Raw genomic sequence first — 14,748 nt, forward strand, 5'->3', positions numbered from 1 at the left:
AGAGAAACTACTTCAATGAAATTTGCGGTGTTCTGAAATCAAATGTTTCAAACGGTTTATATTTATCTCACAAACTAGATAATACTATTATGTTGTAGTAGCCACAATACAACTTTCCTCTGGTATTAAAAATAGTTAAAAAGAGAGGGAAATTCATCATTGTGAGAATACTATGTACCAAATAAGAAACGTCTTCGGTCTATTGCAAAGCTTGATCACAACATATGAGGTGTTCACGAAGAATAACTAAAAGCCAACGAGATATACCTCCCACGAATTTTCGGAAGAATACTTTGCCTATGATGCCAGTATATATCTAGAACAATGAATAATCTTAGGGGTTATAATGATATACCTACGTATTCTCATCTAGATATTACTGACTTAAAACATCAATTTCTATTGCTCTAATCTACTACAAAACATTCTGTTATTCGTCACCGGTAATTATGAGTACAGAATTAGCGGGGAACATGGAGACAGCTATGATGCGATGCCTCCGATGGTATTATGCGCGTAGTTTTAAAGTAGCTTCAGTTTATGATAAATTCAAGTTATTCTGTAAATTTGATTTTATTGTTTTGATCGACTTTAAACTGTTAGCACACTTTAATGGTGAACTTGTTTTCTTTAAATATGTGAATTTTTTTTAATTTAAACCTTTGTTAGTTCAGTAAAGTCCAACAAACTATCAAATTATAAAGAACAGTATATTCCAACGAAATAAATCAAATGATGAGAGCACAGAATAAGTGTGTTATGTAACAGATTGTATTCAAGTTTCCTTTAAATAATGAACTAAGTTAGTAATTCATCTAATGACCAGCAAATATCATTTCTACTACATAGAAAGAATAGCGAGCAGAAAACTGTCACGACGTGAGAGAAACTTGTAAAATTTATGTGTATTACAACTGTACTGTTAATGAGTAGCTAATTTTTATTCCTTTTCCTGTATATTTTTCGTTAATTGCATTGGTTGATATAAACTTTATTTGTCCGACTACAGTGAACTATCTATGAGCCTATATGTGTTGCTGCGTTCGTTACCTTGTATGTGAATTTAACGAAAACTAACTATTATTGATTATGGAACCACTCCTTGTTCATATATTTTCGTATGTAAATACTCTGAGAAGGCGAAACAATCTACTTATATCAGTCGTCCGCATGTACGTAGTTTCAGTAAATCTAAGAAGGCATATTATTCGACAAGACACTATGATAGTGACTATATGTTAAGATCACCTTATTGTTGTTTATTGACAGACTGAAGACAGTAAATAACATTTTTACCGTTGACTGTCATTGTGAGAAAATGGTATGTTAAACAACTTTCTCAAAACTGAAATAAGTTTTAGTATTATGGACTAACTTTTGTGAAATTTGGTGAATATCGAACTTGGCGGTAGACAGAAAGACTGAAATAAAATAACAGTAGAATAATATTCAAAAAGTGGTTTTTTAGAAAATAAACTTACTTGCATAATCATGCTTCTCAATTGTTCTTCAGTATTTTCAACAAAAGTAAAATTTCTTAGTGCAAACTGCTTTAAGTGGTCAGGATACTCTGGAGGATCAAATGGGCATTCATCTCCATCTGAGTTAGGCAACTCAGCATCAGAACTGTTTGTAAAACCTCTTTTCCAAGTGCTTGTATTAGCATATTGACTGTTTGTATGTGACTCTGTAGAACTAGTACAAGAATTATCACATGCTAATAAAGGTATTGGCTTTTGAGAATCATGCTCAGTAAAAAGTGGATGAATATCTGTCAATGATGCACCGCTCACATTGCGTTCATGCTCTAAAAGTAGATATTGCTTTGCATACACCTAAGATAAAGTTGTTAGTATATACAGTTGTATTAGCGGTTTTCTATTTAAAGTATCCTATAAAAAATGTTATCATGGTACCCTTCACCACTGTAAAAATGTATCAAAAACACAATGAATAGTTTCGCTCTCGTTCTCAGCTCAACCAGCAAAATATCCATCACATAATTCTGAAATGTGATTTTACTATAAAAATAAGTTTCAATTAAAATCTAATGTACAAGATGTTTATCTTACAACAGTAATTAAAAGTTTTCATTTTTAAAACGTAGAATAGCGAGACTATAATTTATGGACGAACCAATCAGATATAAAAAAACAGGTCTTGGATTTTGGCGCGAAATTCACTCATGCATTTGGCTAAATAGCGTTTTGGCATCATAGCTGATGTCATTTCGTTATGAAAATCCTAAATCTAATTCCCAACCATAACCATCTACTTTAAGTCAAAATCTTTATTCTTTCCACAGGTTTATAACCCTTACTTAGCCCTACTTAGTAGGTGGACATTCTCAAGGTTAGTTTGGTGTCGCTCAAACGTTGTCCATAAATAATAGTCTCACTGACCAATTTTATAGGTAGAATCATTTATAAGTGTGAGGTTACATAAATCATCAGTAAAGTTTACTTAGTTCAAAATAAGGATTTTTTAGATTTATACGTTTAGTTAGAGTGACCTGCGATTAGTTGAGGATTAAAGCCAGACATATTCAACGATAAAATTAAGAATAAACTGCCTTATATTGGGAAAATCATTCGACATTAATTCTATTTGCTGACTGTTTTATACTTGGTATAAATAAAATTTTGTTGTGATTTACATTTGATTCTCAATAGAACGATCAAATAATTGAGTTGACTATATCATTACATGATCAAGTATTATGTTCATCTGATTTGCATTACAAATAACGGGGACAATATAATTGTCTTCAATCTTAGTAAAGATGTATTGCACACTAAAAACAAATCAATTCATTAAATTCACTTAGTATTACTTGTTTGAATCTTCCCATTGATGTTTAGGACTGCAACTGGTCAGTCTCTTATTGGCATACGTGCATACCCCATTGCGCAAGCAAGTGGCTATCAGGACTCAGTAGCTGACTGGATAACGCGATGGCGTTTGAAGTGAAAGATACTGGGTTCGAGTCCCAGAGTGGACATCAACTCTGAGATGCAGGCACACCAAGCTGACGAGTCCCAAATAGGACGAAACACGCGTCCTAAATTCCACTGCTAGCCACTATCCATCTTTGCTTACAATGTTTGTGAAATAAGGCAATATCGAGGCAATACGCACAGTATGCACATATGCCAATAAGAGACTGACCAGTTGCAGTCCTAAACATCAATGGGAAGATTCAAACAAGTAATACTAAGTGAATTTAAAAACTTCACTCCATTGCACAAGCAATCGGCTATCAGGAATCAGTAGCTGAGTGGATAACGCGATGGCGTTTGAAGCGAAAGGATTCCACTGCTAGCCACTATCCATCTTTGCTCACAAATCGATTCATTTCACTTCTCCACACAATATTCGTTTCTACTTCATAAAAAAATTACTTAAGGAACTATTTATAAGAAATTCAGAAAATAATCAACAACCAAGGACATTGTGACACTTTTTAACTCAATTGTTGAGGTTCATTATAGGACAATTCAAATTATCTATACAAAATGCACACACATTATACTTATATGGAGGATGTGAATAAACAATTCTGGTAACATTATTGTCATCATACGTTGAAAGGTTAAGACGTTTGAAAGTGACAAAGGACTGCTTCTGAATTAAATAAAACATAATAGCATCATAAACTTGAGCAAAACTTATCAGCCCATTTTGGTACCAAAATCTTTTCAAGACTATGATGTTTTGAGTTTTATTTTGAATAGATGAGGTCATGGTATACACAGTTCTCAGTAGTCACAATTTAAAATGAAACTGATTGTTTGATAGTAGAAGTACTCTCATCTGATATGTGGTTTAACAACCATAACTTTATATCTTGATCAAATACTATTAACTTTTATTGATCGTTTAAAACTAAGGGAGGTTTGCCAGTCTACTTCAAATATTGAAAAATAAACTGTGAGAAAATATAAGAGGTCAGTGTATTTATTGTTAATAACTTTCACTGACCAGACTTATCTATATGAAGTAAACTGGGTATAAAACTCAAGAACTAACTCGACTCGTTGATTGATGTCTAGCGAACCTGATTTTAAAAAAGACCTTGAAGTGTTTCAATGCAAATGCGACATATTAGGTTAGGCAAGCGCTAACCTGGAATCCTGTAGGGAAACTGAAAAGAGAAAGGTCAAGGGATACACTGCGTCGAGAATTGGGAGCAGACATCAAAAGGATTATCCAGGAGAGAGTTGGGTGGAGAATGCTGGTGGGCAGCATATGCTTCTTCACGAGGGGTAACAGACGTAAGTAATTATTACCAATGAGTAACCATTTTTTTATTACTATATAATCTCTTTCTTATGTTTCATTGGTAGTTTCATTAATCGTAAACCAACATTTCTCACAGCTGAGAAACTTTGTATCTGTCGAGAAATATCGAACTAGTCATTTCTGTACTTTTCCATGGTGAAAGTTAACCGTTGTTGCTGATTTTCCCACGTTGAATATGAGTTTTTTGTAGACTAAGCTATTTATGGAATCGTTTATTATTTATGTATAATCATATATAAACAGTCTAAGTAGTCAAAACAATCTACTGACTCTGATAGATCTCAGGATCATTATTCCGGTGAATCTAACGTAGGACCTGATAGAAACGTGCATTGACCCTACATGGGACGTCACGTCAGCATTGCAGAATTGAATTAAAAAGTGAACACTAAAGTAGTAGCAGTGATAGTAAACAAGGAAAATCAAATGTGGAGAGCATAATACAAGAAGAACGAACCAAACAAGTTTAAATTATTCTCAAACTCAGGATCTAGCGGTAGACAAAGAATTAATGTATTTGTAATATTATAAGAAATTATGAGCCAATTAATTCAACGTCTTCAAAAATTGGCCACAACAATCGTGAAGACTCTAATCAGGTATTCTGCACTTGCCAACATGGCTCAAACCAACAGTCAAAGACGTCATTAACCAACATGATGTCTCGACCTAACCTTCACCAACTTATTCCCTTGCTAACCAACAATGATAAGAGCGATTATTTAGTTTTATGCCATTAAAAAAATTACAAGGATTACCTGATGACATTGTTGACTTTGTTTGAGTTTGCCACAGCGACAGACGACATCTACTAATGCAGTGCAAATCAACTGGCTTTCTAAACCGTGATTAACAAAAGCCTCCAAACATGATTGATTTCGGACTTCGTGACAAGGTAAACCACATGGATGTCCGCAACCAGGACGAGGTTTTTGACAGGGTTGGATGCATACAGTATTACATTCTTCGTCGGATGAAGCTAGATCCAAACAAGGACCAGAGTGACATTTACGCTGACAAAGATGTGAGCAACCTGGAAGTGGTTTATTGCAAATTCGACCACAACTTCGCACTTCTTGAAAACAAGGCACTTTAAACTGTACTCCGTGTCCTAATATGATATATGGAAAAGAATGAACGGTTAAATTATGGTAATAGAAACAATATTTCAAAAATCAAGAGGTGAAAATCAGTCAAAAGTCAGGCGGGAATAGATAATTAATGACTTGACAAAAATATATATTGGTCCCGGTCAGCGGTTCGGTAAAACGAGAAAAAAATAAAAGATGAGAAAGGATACTGACTATTGTGAAAAGTCAGCCATGAAAAAAGACATTTCAAACAAAACGAGTGAGATCAAACAAAGTGACACCAAACTGAAAATTAAAGGAATAATCAAGTGTAAATTTAACTGTGCTATTTCAACTGATTTTGAACTGTATATCATAACGATTATTTTATGACTCTCAAAACATTCACCAATTCCATATTCTAGTACCCTGTCTAACCTAACTCTTCTTACCCTCCCCTCAGTGTATTCCTACGAAAATTTATCTCAACTCCCTATACTTTGATGAATGTTTACAGATTAATCATTGAACTAATCATTTCTATTTGAAATCACACATGTAACCTCAACATTAATCATTTGGTAGTTTCACAGCATATGAATAATGCTTCAAAGATATCGATAATAATCAAAATTTAAAACTTTCATCTATTCTGTGTTTTCGTAGCCGGCCTGCTTGAACATCTGGGCTACCTGTTCCTGTCATATAAGTATTTCAACAAGTTATGTAATTGTGTTTGTTCTAATACATCATTATGGCTATTAATCGCATAACCTATTCAGGTGCGTTTCTGAAACGTTTATGACCTTTCGCTGTACAAGTTACAAAAATGTACATTCAGCGACGTGATAGTGGCTTGAAATATACATCGAAAAGAATGAACATTATTCAGATGACGATTGATGAATAGCTAATATCGAACTGTTGATCACTGAATATTTATCAGTCAGAATCAATCAAGAAATGAGGAACGGAAACTTGTTGAAATAATTTGTGCTGAGAATTCTATATTGTACCAAAAATATAATATTGAATAAAGCTTATGATAATAATAATAATTTTTTGGTAGTTGTCAAACAGTGTACAGAAGACTGATGAAGAATATACTCACTCTCTTTGATATCCAAGAAAATCAATATATATTATAAACATTATTAGAAGGGGGTTTTGTGGAGATTTTAGTAATTTTATATAGTTGAAATCATGAGTCAATTGAAGCTAGACCACCATGGAAAATGAGGAAGCACTGGACGGCCGTTTCGTCCTATTGTGGGACTCCTCAGCAGTGCGCATTCACGATCCCGCCCCGCGCGATTCGAACCCAGGACCTGTCGGTCTCGCGCACGAGCGTTTAACCACTACATCACTAAGCTGGCCAGCATCCAACGGTGTAAATGTCTAACTTCAGCCAATCCACAAAAATGAGCAACCATTCACCAATGTCTTCAGTGAGTTGATATCTCACAACAGATCTAGTTGAACTCCACTGGTCACTGCTTCTCACTAGAACTCCAGGAAATATCTCTTGAAGTCAGTCATTAGTGAGCATAGGATTATTATCAAAAGGGGTTTTGCGGAGATTTCAGTAACGGCCGTCCAGTGCTTCCAGGTTTTCCATAGTGGTCTAGATTCAATTGACTCATGATTTCAACTCTATAAAATATGTTATAAACACTTAATATTTTATTGTAATCAGCTTAATGTTACTTAATGTACACAAGATACTTAAACTTAATATGTAAATTAGAAAGTATCAATTAAGTTATAATTAGTATATAAAATGTAGTTCTACAACAACATAAAAGTTACCATTATCGCTTTTAATTAGTTTATGTAAGTTTATATAAATAAATAACTAATTGGTATAAAAATCAATGAGATATTGATTTAATTTTAATAGTTGAGATCATAAAATCAATTAAAGCTAAACCACCATGGAAAACCTAGAAGCACTGGACGGCCGTTTCATCCTATTGTGAAATGGCCTTCCAGTGTTTCCAGGTTTTCCATGATGGTCTATGTTCAATCGACTCATGATTTCAACTATATAAAATTACTATAATATCCACAAAACCCCTTCTGATAATATTGATTTAAGACATTTTGTTTTCTTTTTCTATAGATTAGTTGGATTGAAAAACAAAAAAAAAATGATTTAATACACATAATTGATTTAATCGATTTCACAGGTGATTTTACTATGATAAAAGGTGAGATTATAATTTGTAGACGATGTTTGAGTAATACTAAAGTAACTTTTAGAATATCCATCTAATAATTAAAACTAAAATGAAGGTTATAAAACTATTTGAGGAAATACAATTATGATTTACAGTTAAACATTAAGGTTAGAAATTAGATTTAAGGTTTTCCACACGAACTGAGCCAAATGAATGAATGAATTTCGCGCCAAAATCCAAGACCTGTTTTCTTATATCTGATTGTTTCGTACATAAATTATAGTCTTGCTATTATCTCATGATATATATCAGATGTATAGACTTGAAAGAGTAAACCGGCTGGGGACAAGACGAATGTATGATTATACTCAAACAATACAATTCATAAGTGTAGCAGTCAGTCAGTCAGCCACAACGTAGGACCAGGCACATATATGCATCGGTCCAAGTTGCCATACCTCGTTAGCACAACAAGATCAACACCGGATTCATAGTATTTAATTTAGTGGTGGTGGTAGTATATAAATTATGGGTTGTATATAAGGATATAGTATAGGAAGGAAGAAAGTTATGGAGCAATTTTAATCTCAAGGTTTAAGGGAAGATAAAGAGCGTATATACCTACGCCATTGTGATCGATTCTGAGCCATGTCACCTAGAGTCTCCAACCATTGGTTACGATAGTCACGCGGACCCCAACCAGGTAGTCTGCATCTACCGACATGGCTCAGACTAGAAGTTAGTGACTTCAAGCACTGATGCCATGTTTTGGTTTGGCCGCCCCTAACTCTCTTCCAACCATCCCCAATACTAGTCATCATAGAGTGTCGTGGTAATCGGTGTTCAGGCATACGTAACACGTGGCCCAACCATCTCAGTTGATGAAGATTCATGACCCCATCAACTGATTTACCATCATTCCCTAATACCCTGCGTCTAACCTCACTATTACTTACCCGGTTATCCCAGCAGATGTGAGCAATATTTCTAAGGCATCTGTGGTGTAGCAGAAAATAATGATGTGCTTAGTCCCATACTGACTCTATAAAGGCTTCAGATAAGTGATTACGAAACAGCTTTAAAAATGACAAGTTGACAGATTATTATTAGTAATCCTTCACTGAAAGCTTTAGTAACTGTATCTGAGATGTAGCCACAAGCCGAATTAACACGTGGCTTTAAGAGAGTGATAAATAAGAACCTCAAAACAACCTAAAGATGACAAAATTCCTGAACAATGAAAAGCTCTTTAGGAAGATAAACAATTTAATAGTGAGTATAAACCAAATGGAAATTGATATGCCGAAGAAAGTAATATGTGGATGCCTAATAAGAGAAGATATATATATCCAGCTATACTAAATATAAATGACTGTTTTACATGTAAAACTGATTCCAGACTGATTTTATTGTTGATTGCTTTATGCTTCGTGTGAATAAACTACTGTTTTAGTTTAATTTTAATCTCGATAGTTGTTCAGACTCTAATTGTCCGAGTCCACGCAATCCAGCTTAGTGTTAGGTGTACTAATCTAATCAGCAAATTACCAGTGGTAGGATCAATTCAAATCAAATTGCTTTTGTTATATAAGAAATAAAACACATATTTAGGCTAGTATTAGTTGAACATATTTATAATTAATTTCTTTTTAGCTTTTTAGCTCTTGAATTTAAAGAGCGAGATCCTATTATCTTCAATTCTACGAAATGGTGGCACCAAGTCTCTTGTTAAGTATATATGAAGTGGAAAGTTTTTCTAAAAGGAGTTGTATGTTACTTATTGGCCCTTTGTGGTACGACACAAAGACGAAAGGTGTCAGTTGCTTAGGAACCACAGAAAAGCACTTACGTTGAAGGCTGTAAAGTTAAACAACACATGCAGTTTCGGTGTAGCTAGATATTATGGAGCAGTAGGAAAATAACTAGTTAGAAGTTTGGAAGAACTAAGACAATATAAATTTTTGAACAGCGAAAACCACCTTAGATCAAGAGGGATTCATTTTGTTTATGACTAATCTTAGTAAACGAGATCGTAACTCGCATTATTCTCACTCAAAGTGCTTCTACAATACTAAGCGACATAGAGTAGGTTAACACTTGAGGATCAAAGTCATTACAATGTTTATATGTTTGATTAGTTTTATCAAAGGTAGTGGAAATCCGATAGGTGTGACTGATATTCAAATATTAAAAGGCAGAAAAGTATACGTAAATTCAAAACACTTATACAAACATGAAAGTCCCCTGATAGTGAAATATAGGACATACAATGTTTCAACAAAGATATATTTTCAGCACCTTTACAGATTATGAGATCAATCTTCACTCAATAATAAAGAAACCAATATGTTTCAATTTTGGTTACCTTTGCCGTCTTATATTTCATCCATTGATATATCGACAGCTTATATAATAACACAATCTTCGCCAACTCAATGAGTTACTAAACGAAACTATCAACTGATGACGTGTCAACTTGAAATAAAGGATATATAAAACTAAAACAAAACCTTCAACATCATCAATAAAAATCATGAATAATTCAACATTTTTTAAAGTTTATGTAAAAGATTTAATCTATTTACTCAGTAGTCAATAAGGAAAGTTAACAGTTGAAAATATTAATACCAATCAAAAGCAGTGGTAATTACGCTTACCTCCTGGACAAACTTTATCCATTATGACTGTACAAGGTGGACACTTAGGTTCCATATGACAAGTATGTTTCACTGGATGATCACAATTATGCGTGAGACTACAAGGTTGATTACATTCAGGTGCACTAGATCCACAGGGCTGTGGGGGATGCAGTATAGTGTTACCACAACGGCATACCAGTTCTGAATAAATCACACCACGCCAACAAGAATTGCATGGGCCTGAATGACACTGTTCTTCACAATAATGTAATTGGCAAGATAATCGACGGCCACAGATTTCAGGGCATGAGTGCATAGTATCCTAAAATTCATAAGCGGTGGAAATTGATGACAACAACTGAAATGAAAACAGTATTTTGAAATTGTTTAACGTGTAGATATGCCGTTAGTCGATATCCACCCAATGGAGATATCCAAGTTCGCTTAAAACCTTTAAACCATAAGAATGTGCCTACAGAACACTCGTACTTGAGTATTAGCCAGCTGCTACTCAACATTTTTAATTTTTCCCTTCAGTCGAATGCTCTAATAATGTGAAGATGATTTCATTAGTTAAAGTTCCACTTTCATAGATACCTATTTACATACTACAACTAGAAAAAAATACATGGTGATGGTAAGCAAAGTTTTAACCTATTATTTTGGAAACAACCATTCACTTCTTTACAGATATAACAGGCAAAATGATCACGAAAACGCTACGAGTATTGACTGTCATATAAAACCATAAAGCTAACTTCGTAGATAAAACCTATTTAACCAACTGCCAATAATCGGATGACATCATTGTGCAAAAGGTTACAGAGTTATGATATAAACGACAGTGAGAACAGGAACCGTATGCTTTTTATCAGTATTACTATCTTTAAAACAAGACACTGGTATATGTCCACACAAAAAACTAAGTTGAAGTAGCCTGCAGCTTTTTACGTGTTATAAGTTAACAATCATTTAACGTAAATTTGTAAACATCCAAGTATAAATTTACGTAAACTTTCTATTCATTCCATAACTTTTTATAGATCATGCACCAAGTACATGTTTACGCACACAGTTATGGCCACAACTATTCAGGTAAGTGTTAGTTATATAAATCGGTTGCACTAACCGAAATAGGTGGAGTAGAATTCGAATGTGTGACTTACTCGTTGAGAGTTAAATATTCTAGCCATTACCTGACTGAATAACAAATTTATTTCTATTTTTCTCAACTTAGTTATACTGAATAAATAAATGCTTTTTGTATCAACTAGTCTTTATATAAATTCAAGAATAAAGTCTTTTACAGTTAACAGGTACAAGCGTCTGTACACCTTTCCAGGAACGTTACAATAATCTAACACATCATAAATGATCAAATTGCTAAAATCTCTTAATCAACGGTGGAGAATTCAGTTTATACTAATGCAATTGAAAATTCGTTAATTCGTGCTTAGAATTAAGAAAAAACTTAAAGCTATAGAGTTACTGAAGAAGCTATTTAGTTCAGAGAAAAAAAATGCCTCGTTGTAGTAAGTAGCAAATACCTTTTAATTGGTTGGAAGCAGACGACAGGAAACTCTGGACCTAGGTTTCATGCTATTTGACACTCGTCAGTACGATGTCCCTGAAATCTTGACGGAACTAATGCCACCTGGAGGATTCAAACAAGAGTCATCCAACCTGTCACAGAAATTAACTCTGAACTTTTCTAGTTCCAACTGCTCTCAGCTACATCCAACCATCTAATATCAGTACACATCGCATGCAAAAACGAGTTACTGATACCAGTGATAACATTGTGACTTGATAGATAGAACTCGATCAGCGCTAAAACACAAAATGGTCATCAACCAGTGAATAATTAGTGCAGATGTTTCAGTTCTGTTGGCAGTCAGTCGTGTTCTGAATAGCTCAGTGATAACTTTATATGTTTAGAAACTGGGTGACCAGGGTTCAGGTCTACCAGGTAGCATCAGTTCCCTCAAAATAGCATGTACCCATTGCTGAAGTATACCAACTTGCACGAAATCGAGATCCAGGTTTTCCTGGCAACTACGTCCAACCAATTAACGTTAGAATGAAGTGTACTTAATATCAAGTCAGTCAGATTGGTGACTACATTGCAAATTGATCACTGGAATTCGATCAACACAAAAGACTAAACAGACATAGCATTGAACATTACTCAGTGATCATTACGTAAATAAATACCTATCGCCTTATCATTAGAAACATGAGGAAATGTTAAATAACGAACTTACTTAATTTAAAACTTACATTACAACATAATGTTTTGCATTTATGTCGACCACAAATTAATTTCTTCTTACATATACGTTGACAACAGAGTTCAGGAACGCCTATAAAATGTCAACGATATATTTTGAAATAACTTGGAAATGCACACAATATTACAATCGACTTTTGTATAATTTTTTCGGATATAAATGGCAACTATCGATCTATTTGCAAGTCTAGTCACCATGTACCACTGAATTTGTATGGTTATTTTTTTTTCTTAAAATAACATTTGGCTGTGAAAACCGACTGACGATCATAAATAGTAACCGTTCATGTATGTTTGAATAATCGTTAAGTAAAAAGTGCAACACATTAAGTACAGTTCATTTCTCAAGTAGCTTATCTGCACAAATCATTACATAGACCAGATATATATATATAATTACCTTCACAATAAACTTTACACAATTATACTCAAGTGGATAATTGTGAAAGACAATAAATGTCTTTAAATTAGGATACATTAATGAGTTATTTAAGTACGAAAACCCTAAATGGAATATTTTCAATGATCTGTATGAATTTTTTAAAAAAAAGACTTAAAACAAATCATTATTTATAAGCAATGATGGATAGTGGCTAGCAGTGGAATCTAGGACGCGCGTTTTGTCCTATTTGGGACTCGTCAGCTGGAGACTGACCAGTTGCAGTCCTAAACATCAATGGGAAGATTCAAACAAGTAATACTAAGTGAACTTAAATCTTTATTTATAAGTTATTGAAGAAGAACTGCAGAAGATGAAGATATTTAGATAGATGATTAAAAGTTGAAAAAGCGTACACACTAACAAGGACATTACAGATGATCTCTTGATGATTTTATAAGAACCCATGGGATTATTGGTTAATAATGTCAAGAATGAGATAGTTATCATAAATGACATAAAATGAACACTGTGTCACATTACCAATTGATCGAAGTGAGAAATGTGAACCGATATGAGATTCAATGGTTTACAGATGTCATGTTTGAAGTAATACTCACATCTTCTCGCTTCAATTATACACTGGATCGTAGATGTGTACTATCAAGAAGTTTAAAACTGTGGTAAAACAAGTGACCAGTGTTTTCACTGGTTTACAACAGTTTACCGGCTAGCGTCAACTCTTAAAGAATTGAATCAAGATACATAAGTATCATTACCAAGTTTGGATCTGATAGTTTCGAATAAATTGAGCATTGGGTAGATTGTTATAAAAAAACATATTTGTAGTATCTCAATGAGTAGAAAAATTAGATTTTCTGACGTGTCGTGGTTCAGTGTAAGCCGCTTCTTCAGAGAACAAATAACCAAATTAGCATTAATCCAAGTTTAAATAGTACAACGGAACAACCCGAATATTAGTGCGATCAATCAAAAAACAGGTATAAATAAATCAATGTCATGTCATTTCGGTCAAGGTGATTCATAAGCGACATGTATGTAAATTTGTGTATGTATGTGTATATGTGATTGATCGCACCTAATATTCGGGTTGTTCCGTTGCCCTGGTACGGCCGAGAGTGGGGAGAGCCCACTCTCTCTCTCGAAATGCTCTCACATGGCCAGCGAATATATAGCCTCTGTCAGGGAAGTCCTACTCACTGCCTTCTCGTGGCGGGGGTGTTGTTTACGAAAGTGAGAGGACGAAAAGCGAATGTCCGGAGCTTTAACCGGGTTGGTGGACACGGAGGGTCCACCTAGAGGAGTTGGAAAACCCTGATTCCAAACCAATGGTGCACATGGGCTCCAGTATCCTGATGGAACGAATGGCGAATGAACCTTCTGCTGGTCAACGGCTACCATGGGACTGCATCTCCTTACGATGCTCCACTGCCTTGTGGATTAGACCTTTAGGTCAAAGGCTCGGGGTGTGGCCCCCTAAGAAAACCACCTGCTTCGGTTTGGGCACCCGGGCAGTATCACAGCCCACACACAAATAAATGAAATGATGAATTCTATTGACGATACTATTCTCACTCACACTAGAAGCAAGACAATTTACACTATTATTATTATTATTACTATTATTTACTACGTCGCTTTTTCACTCCCTTTATTCTCAAATTGTGTATCCTTCCTTTCCAACTTATGCAGTAGCTCGCCCATGGTGGAAACTCTGTCCTATCTAAACGATCTCCAGTCACTGTCTGGTTGAAAGTGAATGCTTCCACCGATTATGAATACTGAAGCAGTCTTTCTGAAACCGCGTACACCGTTCAAGCTGGCTTCCTTCAACGTTCGCACACTAATGCAGATCGGACAACAGATG

At 34.6% G+C, this 14,748-nt stretch overlaps 1 protein-coding gene across 1 annotated transcript in view; it reads right to left on the bottom strand.

Annotated features, from left to right (window-relative positions):
* Smp_156020 (putative glucose transporter) overlaps nt 1–14,748 on the bottom strand; it is a gene marked incomplete at both ends in the record, with an annotated part of 39,010 nt that overhangs the window by 11,905 nt on the left and 12,357 nt on the right. Inside the window, 4 exons of the mRNA XM_018793838.1 lie at nt 1,482–1,835; nt 5,061–5,413; nt 10,210–10,513; nt 12,472–12,554. Coding sequence (XP_018648310.1) covers nt 1,482–1,835; nt 5,061–5,413; nt 10,210–10,513; nt 12,472–12,554 — 1,094 coding nt within the window. The remainder of the gene's footprint in view (nt 1–1,481; nt 1,836–5,060; nt 5,414–10,209; nt 10,514–12,471; nt 12,555–14,748) is intronic.

This window comes from Schistosoma mansoni, chromosome 1 (genome assembly GCF_000237925.1).
Source record: "Schistosoma mansoni strain Puerto Rico chromosome 1, complete genome".
In the NCBI taxonomy this organism is placed as follows: domain Eukaryota; kingdom Metazoa; phylum Platyhelminthes; class Trematoda; order Strigeidida; family Schistosomatidae; genus Schistosoma; species Schistosoma mansoni.